General features: G+C 41.5%; 1 protein-coding gene across 1 annotated transcript in view; it reads left to right on the forward strand.

The window, feature by feature from the left end:
- CAMSAP2 (calmodulin regulated spectrin associated protein family member 2) overlaps positions 1–18,572 on the forward strand; it is a 117,176-nt gene that overhangs the window by 45,229 nt on the left and 53,375 nt on the right. The window contains exons 3-4 of the mRNA XM_084848208.1: positions 6,014–6,175; positions 7,758–7,841. Of these exons, the coding sequence (XP_084704334.1) occupies positions 6,014–6,175; positions 7,758–7,841 (246 nt within the window). The remainder of the gene's footprint in view (positions 1–6,013; positions 6,176–7,757; positions 7,842–18,572) is intronic.

The raw sequence follows: 18,572 nt of genomic DNA on the forward strand, positions 1-18,572 counted from the left end.
CATAGTCACTTCCTTGCTGTTGTTCAGTCGTTAAGTCATGTCCGACTCTTCATGACCCCATGGACCATAGCACGCCAGGCCTTCTTGTCCTCCGCTCTCTCCCAGAGTGTGCTCAAGTTCATATTCATTGCATTGGTGATGCTATCTAGCCATCTCATCCTCTGCCATCCCCTTCTCCTTTTGCCTTCAATCCTTCCCAGCATCAGGGTCTTTTCCAGTGACTTTTCTCTTCGCACTAGGTGGCCAAAATATTTGAGCTTCAGTTTCAGAATCTGTCCTTCCAATGAGCAGTCAGGGTTGATTTCCTTTAGGATGGACTGATGGTCCTTTAGGATGGTCCTTGCAGTCCAGGGGACTCATAAGAGTCTTCTCCAGCACCAACCTTTGAACGCATCAGTTCTTTGGCGCTCAGCCTTCCTTATAGACCAGCTCTCACAGCCATACGTTACTACTGGGAAAACCATAGCTTTGATTATACAGACCTTTGTCGGCAAGGTGATGTCCCTGCTTCTTACTATGCTGTCTAGGTTTGCCATAGCTTTCCTCCCAAGGAGCAAGCGTCTTTTAATTTCATGGCTACAGTCACCATCTGCGGTGATCTTGGAGCCCAAGAAAATAAAATCTGTCACTGCTTCCATTTCTTCCCCTTCTATATGCCAGGAAGTGATGGGGCCAGATGCCATGATCTTAGTTTTGTTAATGTTGAGTTTCAAACTAGCTTTTGCACTCTCCACTTTCACCCTCAACAAGAGGCTCTTTAGATCCTCTTCGCTTTCTGCCATTACGGTGATATCATCTGCGTATCTGAGGTTGTTGATAATTCTCCCGGCAATCTTAATTCCGACCTGTGATTCATCCAACCCGGCGTTTCTCATGATGTACTCTGCATATAAGTTAAATAAGCAGGGTGACAATATGCAGCCTTGTCGTACTCCTTTCCCAATCTTGAACCACTCGGTTGTTCCATGTCCGGTTCTTACTATTGCTTCTTGACCCTCGCACAGGTTTCTCAGGAGACAGGTAAGGTGGTCTGGTACTCCCATCTCTTTCAGAATTTGCCATAGTTTGATGTGATCCACACAATCAAAGGCTTTAGCGTAGTCAATGAAGCAGAAATAGACGTTTTTCTGGAATTCTTTTGCTTTCTCCATGATCCAGCAAATGTTGGCGATTTGATCTCTAGTTCCTCTGCCTCTTCGGAACCCAGCTTGTACTTCTCGTAGTTCTCAGTTCACGTAATGCTGAAGCCTAGCTTGTAGGATTTTGAGCATAACCTTGCTGGCATGTGAAATGAGCACAATTGTGCGGTAGTTTGAACAGTCTTTGGCATTGCCCTTCTTTGGAATTGGAGTGTAAACTGACCTTTTCCAGTCTCTCCTGTACAACTATCCAGAACTGAATTCGGGCAGATCTGAGAGATGATGTTCCAAAATGAAGTTCTAGAAAAGTGAGTCCACAATTCTTATTTCTCTTACTTATAACATTATAAACAAGTAGGATGAACCTAACAGTGCATTGATATAATAGAGAGGATTACAGCTATTGTGTAATCCTCTCTATTATAGGGTTGTGGTCAAGGTATAGAAGCGGGGGGGAAGTACTTAACTCAGTGCCTTCTGTGAAGAGACAAAATATTGGATCTGCATATCCTTGTTTCAAAATGTTTAATTTGGATACTTGCGCACATGATTTTAAGACATTTAGAAATAATACAATGCAATGCAAAACACGTGTAGTTGGGAACATCATATAAAAAACTGCAGTATTTTTTAAAGAATGAAGAAAATGTTTAAAATTCGAGAAGACATTGTTGAATAAAAGTGGACTAAGGATTTTTAAAAAATTAATGTTGACCTGATAATTGAGAGGCTTGTATTCTTTTGAAGGTGGTTAAAATCTAGCATTCTTATTTACTCAAATAAGACATAATAAGAAAGAAGCAAGTGGCACAGCGATATAGCTAGGGAATAAATTCTAAATTAAACTCTGTTTTCCAGTTCCATGAATTATATGCTCTACAGCCAAGAGTAATGTTGCTTGTATTGATGACATAGAGACGCATTAATTAATTTGTTTTTTAAACTTGGATTGTATACAAAAATAGCTCCATGTGTGTTAAATAAGAGAATGTAATTATAATTCTTGAGAAAACAAAACCCTTCTAAATCTGGCCCCATGGAGAATTCTACAGTTAACATCTTGCATGAATGGAATTTGACTCTTCTACTTGTCACTGATGAATGCTGGCACCTTCCACTATATGTAGTTTTTGTTATGTAGTGTTCAGGTTGCAGTGCAGAACTGCAACCACACTATTCACTGGATGATAGAAATAAAGACCGTATTTGTTACAATTTTTAGGGGGGTTGCTATTTATGAAGCTTGAAAGATTTGATAAACTACGATATAATTCTACCACCTGCCTTGGACCTGACTGACCTCATTTCAGTTGTAAGCCCCTCTGTTGTGCAAAGATTCCCTGCCTCCACCTCTTTTTCAATAAGTAAAAACTGAGGGTAGCCCACCTCATGCTGCATTGCTCTCCTGCCTCTTTTGCAGTAGTGAAAGGTAATTGGCACACACCTGATGTCAGCTGCAGCATTGTCCAAAGTTCTTGATTTCTTGTGTCTTATCTTGATTTTGACCTTCAAGAACAAATGTTGCCTAGAGGGAATCTTGTGCAAGAAAATGCATGCATAGGCATTTATCCATACAGCTCTCTCACTTGCACATAGGGATAATTTAATGTGTACATATCTCAGGTTTTTCTACCCCTCAGATTCTATGGTATGTTTACAGTAGTAAAGTATTCCTGAGGTTTCATATAGCTTTTGACTGTCTTTATCCAGGTTTGTAAATGTGAATTACTGAGCAGGACAAATGAGCATTTTTTTTAGTGTTCACTTTATTCACAGATAAATATTAAAAACAAACATTCCTTCGTTTGCGTCCACCTTATTTTGTTCCTTTGCTTCCCTCTCTAAAGAGGACGTTGTAGAAATGTGGGGCAGACAAATTCTGTGAGGTTTCCTCTGCATGCATTTTGTTTTGTTCTTTGCTCTTTTTCTTCTTACAAGCTATGTTGGTATCTAGTAAATTCCCATAACATCTAGGAAAATAGCAAGAGTACATCCCTTAAGTCCTTAATTCTCAGGAAAGTTAGTAACTGGTGACTTTATACGCCTAGCTTTTAGGAATATTTATACTCATTTCTTTTCTTTTCAATTTGGGTGCTGTCAGTGAGGCACAAGGCGGAAGATGAATCATGGTGTGTATCAGAAAACTAGTCATCTGCATTGACCTGCCAAGTGGTGGGGAGGATTACACCACTTCTCTTCTGGATTCTTGCTCAGGTGCAGAAGTGCAGTTAGATGTTGCTACCAAGTGGTGAGGAGAATGCAGGCAACAAGCTTATCAAATGGTTTACAGTACACCTTGCTAGATTACCACTTGATAACTGGTCATCAATATTCACCTAGAGTCGAGGCCTGAAGTGACACAGGATTCTGGCAAGGAAACTTCTGTCTCATTGCTCAGGCAAAAGAGGAAACTGAACGTGGAAGGCGTTATAGAAGTTGGGCATTAGCACATGGTCTGCTGTGGCCTGCGGCTATTCAGTAGGTCATTCTGGTTTCTTACCTTGTAGTTCCTACCTTTAGACAAAACTTGGAACTGTGAGCGCTAAATCCCTTCCTGACATCCCCTAAGTTTAAGATTCAGGATCTTTTGCAGTCTCTACTCCCAACAATAGTAAGTATTGCATGGCAAAACCTTTTTCTCCTGTAAGACTATGCTGTCCTGTGGCCATATACAGGACATGTAGGATCCCAAAAAATCACCACATCACCAAAAAAGAGGTCAAAGGAGGGTACAGATTTGCATAAATTGAATACGCTAATTTATTTAGGCATAATTGTTATAAATAGAAATACAGTATATTTCACCATAGTGGAGAAGACTGTGACCAGTGAGCAGGGAGCTGTGTCCCTGCTCAGTCTGCTGCCCAGGTGCTAACTGTTGATGGGTACCTTCAAAGTCCCTGCTCTCCCTTCTTCTGGTTCTTTTATCTTGAAACCAGATTTAGACTGGACAGCCCTTCAAACAGAGCAGGAGTGGCCAGCGTCTGGGTATCAGGGGTCTACATTTCCCACCCAGAACCACTAGAGCTGCACCCTACCCTGCCAAATCACAGCGCCAGCAAAAATAGCCATGACTTTGCAAATAAGCAACGTGTGCAGGGAGCGCATGCCTTGTTTGCAAGCAAAATCGTGCTCCCAAGAAGCTTCCAGGAGTGAAATTGTACTTGCAAACAAGGCATGTGCTCCCTGTGCACAATCATGATTTGTTTCATTGCAAAATTGCTATTGTTTTTTTTTTTTTGCTGGTGCCACAGCAAATGTGGGAGTGGGGCAGGAGACCACAAAAATGGCTCGGGGGGGGGAATGTTTCCCACCCTTGAAATAAGGGATGCCTTGAAATAGAGAACAGATGGCTACCATATGTAAATTAATGTGCATCTGTACTCTTCTGGTCTCCTTGAATAGGTTTTTTCAGAGAGATGGCTTGGGGAATAGGCCCTACCCCATCTTCTGCCCAAATAAGATCTGTAAAGGTTTGGAGCAGGGCCTTTTCCATTGGGGGGGGGCACACACATTGTCAAGCTCCTTACCAAATAAAGTTTTCCTGTCTAATGGTATCCTGCCAGCTGGTGAGAGCATTTTTCTCATGAAAAGCCTTTGCTACTGGGCCCGTTGCTGGTATGTTAGCCCTAAATATGGGTTAAGTAAACATGCAAGGAGGGGGAGGGGGACTGAGCACACTAGCTCTACCACTCCCTCTGTTGCCATTTTTATCACCCTCCATGTGGAGAGTGACTTTCTGAAGGGAAGAGCTTCTTCTATCCATACAGGCATCTTCCAGGGTTTTGGAACCCTAGAAAGTCAGGGTTCTAGTTCACAGGGAGAGCCTCCATAGATACAAGAGGCTCTCCCCCTCAGAAAGTCACTCTCCATCTGTATAGGGTGATGGATACGTACAAAGAGCGGGTGGGGCCAGCATGCTTACCCTTGCTCCCCCTCCCTGTCCTCCTGCATTTTATCCGCATTTAGAAAGCCTGAATAGGGTGATTGTTGTTACTGTGTATGTGTGCTTTTATATTTCCTTTTATTATTGAGTTAGTACATTTTTAATCTTGTGGCTAATGCCTGGTTATTATATTAAGGAGTTCTTGTGCTGCTGCTTTTTGCCAGTTGTGTTAAAGATTTTCACTTCTCATTATGGAATTTTTAATTTTATGTCATCTCAAATAGCTTGTTGTAAAGGGATGACTCAAATATTAGTAATGAAACAATTCAGAAGCAACATATTTGCTTCTATTCACAATGCTGCACTTGTAACAACTATGTATCTTGAAATACAGATCAGGCTGTGTAAAAAAGGGAACATTGGTGTTGTGAATCTTAGCCTGAGACAGCGTGGTTTCATTATATGTATGACTCTCGTTGTCCAATTTCAAATCCAATTTCCCCTGGGTGGCTAAAAGGCTAAACCGTAAACTAAGACACCCCTTGTTCAGATGTCTTGTTTGCTATAAACTTGGTAGGTTGCCTTTGCCTATTACCGATCAGATTCTGCAGTACTGGAATAATCACGCTGGCATGTAATACTTAACACGATTTTATAAGGATTTCTAAGAACTTCAGAATGTTCAAACTGCTATTTTATTACGTCCCAAGTGTTACTACTCCCAATCAGCCCTTCCCATAGGTAACCACTGGCAGAGGATTTATGCTCATTGCTAAATTATTTATGGGAGATCTTACTGCTTCCTGCTGTGATTGATAAAATATCTTATTTAAGATCATTCATTAGTTTTGCACTTGGATATCTATTTGTCTTTATGTGTCAGTGTATGATCTCCTTCAGATTCACAACTATTTAAGAAAAAGAAAATGGAGGCTTAATTTTTGTCAGCATGTATTTTCAAAATACCTATGACAACTTCTCTTTGCAGAGTGCTCATTTGGCTATGATTGACACGCTGATGATGGCATATACCGTAGAAATGATCAGTGTGGAAAAAGTGATTGCATGTGTACAACAGTATTCCTCCTTCTTCCAAGCCACGGACTTGCCCTATGACATAGAAGATGCTGTCATGTTCTGGATAAACAAGGTAGGATCTGCAACAAATACACTCTTCATTTAATATAGGATGTTTTGTTTCTCTAAGGTGAGATTATACAAGTCAACTGCTACAACAGATCACTAAAATCAGTTTGACTGCAGAGTTAGTGGGTAGGTTCAGACAACATGATAACCCACACTCAAAGCTTGAGTATGGGTTGAGTGTGGGTTGTCATTGAACCATGGGTTGTTGTTGAAACGTGGGTTATTGTGTTGCCTGAGCCCAGCCACACTAAAAAAACCCCATGATTTGTTAACCACAAACAACCCACAATTCACAACCCAACAACAAACCCAGGGTTCTCTTCATGAGTTGTTTGTGGTTAACAAATCATGGTTTGTTAACGTGGATGGGTTCAGGGAACACAATAACCCACATTTCACTGACAACCCACGTAGTTGGGGGTGTGCAGCAGCAAGACAACACGCTATTTTCTGCCTGCTTGCCACTTCCACTTTTCATCAGCTTTCATAAAAATTCTAGGAATGCCTCGTTCCTTGGTTGTTTGATGTGACATTTGAACCAGGAACTCTAGGTTGTTGAGGGGTCAACAACCCAGGGTTTTAAACCCACGGATTGGTGTTGTGTATGAACCGGGTCGCTGTGCCAGTGGTCCATAGTTTTGGGCTGGACTTGGTAGCCAAGTCTAAATTTGTCACCAGGACACTGCCCCTCCCCTTGTTCTTGACCTTGTGCTGTGCCTCCATATAAGGTCAGGAACAATGCCCTGCTCTTCCCTACAATTATCTTCTGAGCTGGAAATAGTGGGCAAGTTTGTTTTGGCCTACTGCTGCTGAGATGTTCCAGGCACATCCCTGCACACCTGCTGGGGCAATCCCTGCCCTGCTGTGCAGATCTAAGGTTGGAAGGTTTTGCATCTGTTAGCAGCTGTCAGCATTTAGCTGCATCGTAGCAGCTTGTGGTTAAATCCAAACTGCGCTGGGTGGCTGCTGGTTTAACTGTTGTCAGATGGAGCTAATATCTATCTCTGTGCACCCACGCACACATATTCGTGCTTGTTCTACCTAATTCGTAAGGCTGTGGGTGGTGAATGATTAAATATGGAAATAAATTAAAACAGTAACTGAGTCCATATTAATCTCTGCAACCAGTGACTCCAGCAGATGGAGTTCCACACATGGGACAGCCCTTGAGCATGCTCGTTTGTACCCTTCCATATTCTGGCATTGTACAAGGGCAGTACAATAAAGGTAGCATCTCCTTAGATGATTTAAGTGACTGCAATCAGTTAAAAGGGTTGAGGCCTTCTCTAAGACATGCTGGGCTCAAACATTTTAGGGCTTTAAGGGTTAATTCTACTTTTCCACTTAAGATTAAAATGTGTACTCTAAATGCTGAAACTTTTTTAAAAAAGAAACTCCCTCAAAATGGGTTGAAAGTAGTGTATTGTATTGTGTAAACTTTAGTAAAATCTAGCGACATTGTATTGCATAATAAAATTATGCTAAATTATCTTTACAAAAAGCCCTGTTCCATATGAACTAGGCTGTTGCTTTCAATTCAGCAAGAATTCAACATTCATTTAAAGCTCTTTCATTTGTCATTTTAGGTAAATGAACACTTAAAAGACATCATGGAGCAGGAGCAAAAACTAAAAGAGCATCACACTGTAGAAACTCCAGGAGGTCAAAAGGTATGTGTAGGAAATACACTAGCAGAAAAAATAGTTCCAGAACAACTGGAACTAATGTCATTCCTTGCTGAAGTATGCTAGTCTACAATTGTAAAATTGTTCTGCAATTGAACCTTAATGCCAGTGTTTCATTAAACATTCATACCTCTTGGGTCGGGGGGTGGGGGGGGCTGTATTTTCGTGATAAGTTATGAGGGGAATTGGAGAATTTTGCTTTTGGTACAATGTAGCCAGAAGCCCTATTGAAAACAGTGTAGGACAAGGTGAACTCCCTTTGCTTTATGTGTGGTAAGGATTCAGCTTGGCATATTGCCCTAGTGAGAACAGAATGTAGAGTATTAAGAATAAGTTATGGAGCTAAATTTGTATAATTCTGTCAGCGAACCTCCTGCCATAAAAATACTCAGCCTGCACTGAGTTCCAGACTGGATGGAGCGCACTGAGGCATCATGTGACTGCTGTCTACACATACCAGCTTGTAGCCCATCACTATAACCTAATCAGACCGTTGTGGTAGTGTGCTAAAAACCAGTGAGCATAGAGGTCATCATATGCCAATAGAAGGTGTACAGCCCCCCAGAATGGGCTGCTGGGGTTGGAGCATGGTGTAGACTTCATGTTTTCTAGCAGCAGCTTCATACTGATGTGGTCATATGACTTTATTTTTAAACTTCCATGGCATATAGCAGCTTCTTTAGCTGTGGAGAGCAGTATCTGTTTTTATTCAGTAATATGTTCCTATCTTCCTTGATAGCAAAAATGAATCTGAAAATGTGGAGAGAGATTTGTGGGATGTGACAGCTCCATAAAAAGTTAGCACCAAAAGAGTGGGTAAACTAGAAATGTGATACTTTAAAAACAACCACTTGTATTTATTTGAACACCCAGGTATATGCAATGGGAATACTTGACTGGGTCAAGGCTCCCTACCACATGTACTTGAATTTTTAAAGCAATCTACACTTTATTTACAGTGAGAAACACTGGTATTTCACCCGAGTACACACACACAGAGTTTGGATGACCATATCTCATCTTAATAAGCCAAGGTATAAATGCGTATTTTTCCTGCACACCCATACTTTTTGCTCCTCCTTTTACATGAGCTGCAGTTCAGCCAGAAAGCCTCTAATTAACCATACTTTCCTCTTTTATCTGAACTAGGAAACTATGGTTACTGGCTTCAGGACAAAGCGGGATATTAAATAACTTCAGACCATGGTTTAGTGTATTGGCTTGTTCTGAAACTAATCACTATAGTTCCCTGGTTCAGATGAAATGGAAGACTATGGTTAGTTGAAGACTTACTTGTTTGCTCATGCCACAAAGGAGCTGCATGTGTGAAAAAAAGGCCCATTCATAATTTGGCTGATTAAGCCAAGATACGATAATCTGAGCACGGTCATAGTGTGTGGAGCTGACGTCAGCCACTGTAAATGCCAAAAACATTACTTGAAAATCTCCCTCACAGGACCATATCACTTACTTTGACAGTCTTACTCTCTTTTTGTTACTTTATTTATTTATTTATTCATTTATTTATTATTTATTATTCATTTATAATTCTACCAAAACTGGCACTCAAGGCAGCTTACAATCACTAATAAAGTTTGATAAAAACAATAATAAAACAAATACATTAAACACAATTAAAAACACAGCAACGGAGTATAATCAGCCTCCAACCCAACAGAGCTGCTTTCACACCAAAGGCCTGCTTGACTAAAGTAGTCTTTGCCTACTGGCAGAAGGACAGCAGAGAGGGAGCGAACCTAGGTTCCCTCAGCAGGGAGTTCCACAACATTTAATTATTACTCCAGTAGAATCCTGTACTGGAAGTCAGTCTTTTGATTAGTCAGATCTGTAGCCTTCAAATGTGCACTGTGCTGTTGGGATCCAGAAATTCCTCAGCCTCCAGAGAGATGTATTATACTCTTTCCCCCAGTTTGCCTTATTTTTCCTGAAGTTCATGGCTAAACATGTCACGTGCTCTGCTTCCTTGCTATCTCCTAAGTTGTGCTGTTCACAGCTGTGCAGCCATCACAATTATGTTTCTTCACTAGTTTTCCCAAGGCTGACATAGGCACATAATTACAGCTGTCACTCCTGATGACTTTAGTCTCCTTTTTGCCCTGTCCTCCCCCTGACCCCAGATTGTTTTCATTGTGTACAGGGGAACTAAATTATTTGCCTCGCTGGAGACTGTAATTAACTGATTCAGAACTGGGTCAGATTAAGGAACACTAATGTGCTAAATTACACCAGTTCAGAGATTCCCCACCCCCACTGCTCTGATGCTATGACTGGAGGACTACATTGTGGCTTTAACCTTCACTTGGAGTTGTAATTTTTCTTCCCCTCTCTGTTCAGAGTGGAAAGAACTACAGAGCTTCTTTCTGTAGTAATTTGAAGCATGTTAATATTATTTCAGTTATGCATAGTGTTTTAATCTGTGTCAATATTGTTGGTGTTCCCTAGAGAGATGTCTGGACTAGCAATGTGCTGTTCACAGTTGCCAAATCATTTGGTGAAGGCAATAACCATGGCCTTTTTTTACCTCTACTGCATAAGTCAGCCCATGCCCTATAATCTCAGCTTCACTGTCTCCTGAAATTCCCGCTTCAGAGTCTGCAGGGAAAGGAGGAAGTCTCTTAATGGTTTCTACCTTTGGGTTTTGAGCTTCCCAGGGCACAGTCCGAGTGGGTAAGAGCCACTCCCATTTTATCATCTCCCACCCTTTTGGGAACTGGTTTTTTTTTTTCATTGTTTCATTATTTAGTTATATATTATTACATTTATATACCACTTTTTCCCCTCTTGCAAGGAACTCAAGGCAGCTTACATGGTCCTTGTCCTCTTCATTTTATCCTCACAACAACCCTGTGAGATAGGTTAGGGTGAGAGTCAATGACTGGCCTAGGGTTTGTTGTTGGGTTAACCACTGGGTTGTTTAGCCTTAAACAACCCAGTGGTCCAGGTTCACACATCATGGTCCACAACCTACAAAGAAGCTGATCATGGGTTGTGCTATAAAGTGGAAGAGGCGGGCATGCTGCAGCCCCAACAACCCATCAGTTATTAAACCGATGGGTTGTGGTTGCGTGCGAACCAGGTAATTTTGTTGCTATCGTTAAACAATTGGGAGTAAGAAGTCCTTGCCAACCCACTGCAAATATCCCAGAGATCTACCAGTAGATTCTGATCTGTTTTATGCCCACCCCTGTTTAAAGTATGTAGCAGTTAAAATGGACAAGGAGAAGAATATCGTGGAACCAGAATGTGTCTGTGTTTATTGAGAAAAGGGAAAGAGGGCAGTGGGCCTGTGCCCCAGTCATCTCGCAAGAGTGAGTGACAGCTAGTGATTCCCACTGCTGCTGCCTCCACTTTCTTTGCACACCTCTCCTGCTCCTGTGTTAACAACTGGTGAGCCAGCTGGTACTACTTGGTGGAGGGAGAAGATTTGTCCCTGGGTTTTGGCCTCCGGTTGCTTGACCCTGAATCTAGATGATGTCAACAGCCTTGATAAACGTAGCCATTTTTCTCAGTTTTACATGACTTGAGTCCTCTGTTTTTGAGTCATAGCCTGGATATAAAGAAGTTTATTTTGTGCATTTCTTCTTTTATCCATCATATCATGGAAGATGTGCTTACATTTTAAAATTAGAAGCTCCATCTGCAGCCTGTTTAGGTTATTGGTTTGGTTGTTGCCATTAGCTACTAGGCTGATAGTCTGACATAATAAAAGTTCTGATTTATGCAAAAGGTTATGCTAATTTTATATGCAAGTTTATGGCTTTCAAGAAGCTTTGTTACAGCAGTGTAAGTCCCAGGGTAGTATCAAGGAAGCTTAAATAATTTGTCATCTTAAAATCAATTTCACAGTGGAGTTATCTCAAATGAGCTTAAGACTGAGGTAGAGCCAAATTATATCTTGTGTGAACCTGGTTTATAACATAATTGCTGTCAACTTTGTTACCTTATAGTCATTCTTCCCATAAGGAAAATGACACACGAAATTATTTGAACAGTCCAATCAAGTTAAATGTATTTTTCCTAATATTTAATAACTTGCTGACTAACCCAAAGGGTTCTTGCAGCAATTTAGAATAAAATGCAAAGAGAGAGAGAGAGATCTGTATAAAAATAAGAAATAGATTCAAATTGTAATTACGAAACATACAAGAAAGTACATTAATCTGCAGTTAATAAAAAAGTTCAAATGTATCACAAAGCCTTCATAAAGATAAAAGGGGGTCAGCCAGATAGATCCCCTTAGGTAGGAAGGTCTACAGCAAGAATGCCACCACCAAGAAGACCCTAGACCAGGTGGCCTCTTACCACACTTCAAATGGTGACGAAACTCTGAACAAGGCCTCCCTGGACTATCCAGGCATGATGGGACCAGGGAACAAGGTAGAGGATGCACTCTTTCAAATTCAGTAAGCTAAGACTTTCAAAAGCTATAAAAGTCAAAGCCAGCGCTCTTAACTGGACAGAAACTAACTGGTAACCAGTGCTGCACATTTAGGAATAGCCTGTTAATGGTCCCTGTGGTGGGCACCAGTTAAGAGCCTTGCTACTGCACTCTTGACCGAATGCAGTTTCCAAACACTCTTCAGAGGCGCTGTATGTGGATTGTGTTACAGTAATACCACCTCAAGGTTCGCAGGTTATATATTGTGGTAGCCTACTCCTTATCTAAGAAGGGCCACAACTGTTGCACCAAGTAAAGCTTGAACTAGACCCCCTTGGCCACAGATGCCATCTAAGCTTCAAGTACAAGAGTTACTAAAAGGGTCCAAATTGATGTATAGTCAGTCACAGCCAAAGCCAAGTGTCAAACGTGGGAGAGTCAGGGTGGTATAGTGGTTAGAGTTTCAGACAAGGACTGGGAAGTCCCGAATTCAAATCCCCACTCAGTCATGAAGCTCACTGGGTGACTACTGGCCAGTCATACTCTCAGCCTACCGCACCTCACAGGGTATGTATGTATCATTTTGAACTTCTTAATGGAAAGTGGGATATAATGCAAAAAATTAATTCTAAAAAGAAAAGAAAAAAAAACGCCGATAGTAACTGCATGGAAGGCCACAGGTAATACCATGACACTAATTTTAAAACTCGGAGAAAGCAAGAATATTTTTACTCCATGCCTGCATTTCAATAGTAATGTGATGGTAGACAGTCCCAAAGCTATCCCTGAGAGAGCCTTTTTATAGAACCTCTAGGGTTTGTTTTGATTGATGTGAAGACATTGTGCTGTGGATTTAAACTGTAAATTTTACTTCTGAATATGTTTCTGTTATGGACTGGGAGGGGGGGGAATGATTTTCCCTACTGGTGGACTCCTCCTTTACAAGCCCCCCCCCCTTGTTGAGGAGGAGGAGGAGAATGATTGCTACTATTACTACTACTACTACTACTGATAGGCTGCTACCAGGCAGGATGAACCTGCTGACACACCCTAGTCTGTCCAACTGCTTGGGGAGTTTCTGAGCTCTGTTGCCAAGGACCCCTCCTTTTCAGACCAGACCAGGAAAACAAATTAAAAAAAGGCACTTTGGATTTTCTTGCTCAAAGCCCAGAGACACAGAACTCATCCAAAAAATCTTGTGGAAATTTTAAGAACATCAGCAGCAGCTCTGTAACTATGTGGTTCTTCATGTGGGGAAGAGTTGAGTGAGAATTCCCTTTTAAAACAGCACAGCCAAATGTTCAAATATTTTAAAAGGTGGGAGGGGAAGAAAAGGGGGGGGGGAAACAAAGGAAGGCAACAATCCCATACAGCAACCCAAATAAAATCAATAAAGTCAGTCTAACTTGTCTAGTTACATATTACCTACTTGAGTAGAGTCTTGGGTTCCAGAACATATGCAGAGTTCATTGCAGAGAAGGGTAACTTGGCTTCTGATTTGATGTTATTAGGAAGGCTGACAAGGATTGAGCAACCTCTTACTTCTAATGGGACTCTGAGTTCAGTAAAATCCCCTTAGCGGGTACTTTATCTTGTCCAATAGTTCATTACCCTCCATTTCTGATGTCAGTGGTCTATCCAGCAAATCAGAAAATTACTTAGTGGTTAGATCCACCTTTTGTAGCAGCCCTAAACTTACATCTCAAATGAGCCAACCTGTTTGAAACAATTGGGCTCTTACAAAAAAAAAAAAAAGTTTACATTTTTGGATGCATATTGGAAAACAAAACAGGCATGATAAGCCTATCCAGGCATGGTTTCGACTTCCAAGACACTGTATGGGGCATTGTTGAGCTACATCATTTCATGTGTCACAGTGTCCCTACACGATATTTGTCATGACCTGCTAATCCAATAAAAGCAAAAGTTCTCAAACGTGTTAAATTGGCCATGACTGAGTGAATTCAGTACAGGGTTGATGTCAGTAATCAGCATCATTGGGCACCTTCTGCTACTACTTATGCTAAAAGTTTAGCAAAAACTATTCTCTACATGCCATATAATTTCCCAGAATGTATTTTATTTTTGTTTTTGTCATTATCAAACTACCAGTGTAAAACTCCTTTAAAAAAAGTTTTATATTTTCAACATGTTATTAAAAGTGTATGTGTGCCTGGCATTGGAGATTTGGCAGTGATCAGAAACTGCTATAAAGGGTGTGTATAGCTGCATTGCTATTACATAATCCCTTGGTTCCTCTGTTGCTGCTTTTTCCTGTTACTTCACTTAGATGATCTGCTGTCAGTAATTCTAATATTAAATGAATTTTTCAGCTAGAGAAATGGAATAGAAATATCAGTACTACTATTCTAGTGATTAAAAGCATTAGTTTATGTAAATCTATCTCTGAGTGATAATTATTCTGTTGAAATGTGCTGAAAAGTACAAAAAGTCATTATTTTAACAGGAGTCCTATTATTAACCACTTTTATAACAAATGAAAGTGCTGGGAGTGTTCACACAGTGCAATGAAATATAATTAGTTATGCATAAAACTGAGAACATTTCAGGAAAATGTCATGATGAAATTAAATTGTAAACTCTGGTCAACTTTTCACCTTTCCTTTGCCTTTTGCTTTTCTTTTTTTCCCTGCTGCTTCCTCTGAAGTCTCCTTCCAAATGGTTTTGGAAACTGGTTCCTGTAAGTTTGCTCAGCTGCTTCACTTCAATACAGTAGTTTAATTTTAATGAATGGCTCTGTCCATGTCATGCTGGTCCAGTCATTCATTTCACTTGTGCCCCTTTTCCCCATTCACTACCTTTCAGTAGATTCCTATCCAAAGGGGCAGCAGAGGTAGTTTATGGTATCCTGGAAACACTATCGTTTGCATTATGCTTAAGTTCTGATGAAGTTGCAGTGTTATTTGAATAATGTATAAGCATCTATAGAGGTATGTAACTGTGTACATATGATAACTGCAATGTGGAATTAATTGGAAGGGGGGGGGGTGTTTATCCCAGGGGATAATATGTCTGTAACAATAGGTTCGCATGCAAATTCATGTTCAATACAAGTAAGAGTAACTTGTCCATGATACTAAAATAAATTGACCTATTGAAGCTGCTTTTTGTAGCTGATGGAGAGAGCAATCCTATGGCCCCTAGACAGCATCTGGGGGGCCACAGGATAGTTTGGATTCCTGGATCTGAGGTTGGAGATAGCTGTCCTATCTTGGACCCAGGGGTCCAAGCGCTCTGCCCCCTTCCCCTTGCAGCTAGCATGGCGAGAACCATGCTGGCTGCCAAGCAACCTCAGAAAGGAGGGAAAGGTGGTGGGTCTGTGGGTGGGGCAAAGACTGAGGAAGCAAGGATACGAGTTATCTCCAGCCCTTCCCAGCCTCCTTCCCTCTCCTTCTGCAGAGACCTAGCTGGATGGTCTAAATAAAACACCCATCTAGCAAAAATTCAGAGCAGCAGAATTGCGGAGGCAAAGATTGCCTCAGCTGCACCCCCTGCGAATGCCCATCAGATTCTGAGTTTGGAGGCTGACAGGCATCCAGATAGGATTGTGCCCTTAGTCGTCTTACATTTTTGTTCCCTTGGAGAAGAAGTCTGAAACAAACCACTCCATTCTACTTTTAAACACATTTTAATATAGCTATGGTACTCTGTTTACATATTTGGTCAATTTTTCTCTGTATGTTGTGTGAATGACTTCTCATATTCTAAGTCATCTCAAAATCCTACAACTCCCAGCATACCCTAGTTGGCCATTTCCCCATATATAATTTCATTTGTGTACATTTTTTTTTGTAATACAGCAATTTTTGTGTGCACTTTCCCCTGATATATGTATTTTTGTATGCCTTTTTTGATTGGAGAACTGCATCACAAAATTCATAAACATACTAATATTGAAGTATAACTGTTTCAGTTCACATATTTGGTTTGGGAAGTGCAAATTAGATATGTTCACATTAAAATGTGAACTGAACAAATTTCTCACCCATCCCTAGTGTCAGATGGCCTGAGGGTGGGGACAATTCCCTGTGGTACCTTGTTCACTGTCCAGTCCTGTGACTCAAAGCCCATTTTTCCCTGCTCATATGGTTTTCCCTCCACTTTGTGTCTCATGGTGCTACTCAGACACCTCACCTGTGATGGATCTGAGGGGCAGAGAGTTTCAATACTGGTGGACCCCCTTATGCTAAGAGTCCCCTCCCCCCTGCCCCCAAATCCTGATAGGCTGCCACTACAGGAAAATCCTAGCCTGAATACTAGGATTGGTATTGGTATCTAGCCACTTGGGGGGTTTCTAAGCCCTACTGCCAGAGACCTCTCCCTTCAGCCTAGCTCTAGAAACAGTAATCAATAAGGAGCTTTTGGTTATCTTGCCCAATGCCCAGAACACACAGAATTTCACCTTGTGAAATGTCGTAAGAATGTGAGGGGGTGGGGGCTTAAGACCCGTACAGTCTAAACATGTGGGGAAGATTTTTGTGAGTAATCCCTTTCAAAACCAGTGAAGTTAAAGGACTTTGCATTTAAGAAAGTTTTTCTAGGAAAGGGGTGCGGTGGGGGAAAAGGGAAGGCAACAAAATCGCACACACAGGCGTACAAATAAAAATCAAAGTTGCTCTTAGTTACCTTTTACCTGCTTGAATAGAATCTTGGGTTTCAGAGCATGTGTGGTGTTCCTTGCAGGTAAGTGAATCTGAGAGAAAGCATCTTTGGTCACCCGGCTGGATGGTTCCAAGAAAAAAAATATTGAGATGATGCTTCACCTATTTATAGGAAGCCACTCCTTGAAAGAGACTGACTGTTTTGACCAGTGACTGACCATCCCCATTTCTGATGTTGATGGTCTAGTTGGCCAATCAGAAATGTACTTCGAGGTTGCTGCCAACTCCTTAGCAACTCTTGACTTACATTTCAAAAGGGCTGACCAGTATTGGCTAGCTGAAGTATTGTAAAGAAAAAAAAGAAAAAGGATTAGCCTCTGAATGTATATTGGGAAATTTGTTGTTCAGTCGTTCAGTCGTGTCCGACTCTTCATGACCCCATGGACCATAGCACACCAGGCCTTCCTGTCCTGCGCACTCTCCTGGAGTGTGCTCAGGTTCATATTCATTGCATCGGTGATGCTATCTAGCCATCTCATCGTCTGCCGTCCCCTTCTCCTTTTGCCTTCAGTCTTTCCCAGCATCAGGGTCTTTTCCAGAGAGTTTTCTCTTCGCATTAGGTGGCCAAAATATTTGAGCTTCAGCTTCAGTATGTGTCCTTCCAATGAGCAGTGAGGGTTGATTTCCTTTAGGATGGACTGATTTGACCTCCTTGCAGTCCAGGGGACTCGTAAGAGTCTTCTCCAGCACCACAGTTCGAAAGCATCGATTCTTCGGCGCTCAGCCTTCCTTATAGCCCAGCTCTCACAGCCATACATTACTACTGGGAAAACCATAGCTTTGATTAGACGGACCTTTGTTGGCAAGGTGATGTCTCTGCTTCTTACTATGCTGTCTAGGTTTGCCATAGCTTTCCTCCCAAGGAGCAAGCGTCTTTTAATTTCATGGCTACAGTCACCGTCTGCGGTGATCTTGGAGCCCAAGAAAGTAAAATCTGTCACTGCTACCATTTCTTCCCCTTCTATATGCCAGGAAGTGATAGGGCCAGATGCCATGATCGTAGTTTTGTTAATGTTGAGTTTCAAACCAGCTTTTGCACTCTCCTCTTTCACCCTCAACAAGAGGCTCTTTAGATCCTCTTCACTTTCTGCCATTGGGGTGGTATCGTCTGCATATCGGAGATTGTTGATAATTCTCCCAGCAATCTTAATTCCGACCTCTGATTCATCCAGCCCGGCATTTCTCATGATGTACTCTGCATATAAGTTAAATAAGCAGGGCGACAATATGCAGCCTTGTCGTACTCCTTTCCCAATTTTGAACCACTCGGTTGTTCCATGTCCGGTTCTTACTGTTGCTTCTTGACCCTCGTACAGGTTTCTCAGGAGACAGGTAAGGTGGTCTGGTACTCCCATCACTTTAAGAATTTGCCACAGTTTGTTGTGATCCACACAATCAAAGGCTTTAGCATAGTCAATGAAGCAGAAATAGACGTTTTTCTGGAATTCTCTTGCTTTCTCCATGATCCAGCGAATGTTGGCGATTTGATCTCTAGTTCCTCTGCCTCTTCGAAACCCAGCTTGTACTTCCGGTAGTTCTCGGTTCGCATACTGCTGAAGCCTAGCTTGTAGGATTTTGAGCATCACCTTGCTGGCATGTGAAATGAGCGCAGTTGTGCGGTAGTTTGAACACTCT

The sequence above is a fragment of the Heloderma suspectum genome, chromosome 4 (assembly GCF_057233095.1).
Source record: "Heloderma suspectum isolate Gila_16-S chromosome 4, 16-S_ref, whole genome shotgun sequence".
Lineage (NCBI taxonomy): Eukaryota > Metazoa > Chordata > Lepidosauria > Squamata > Helodermatidae > Heloderma > Heloderma suspectum.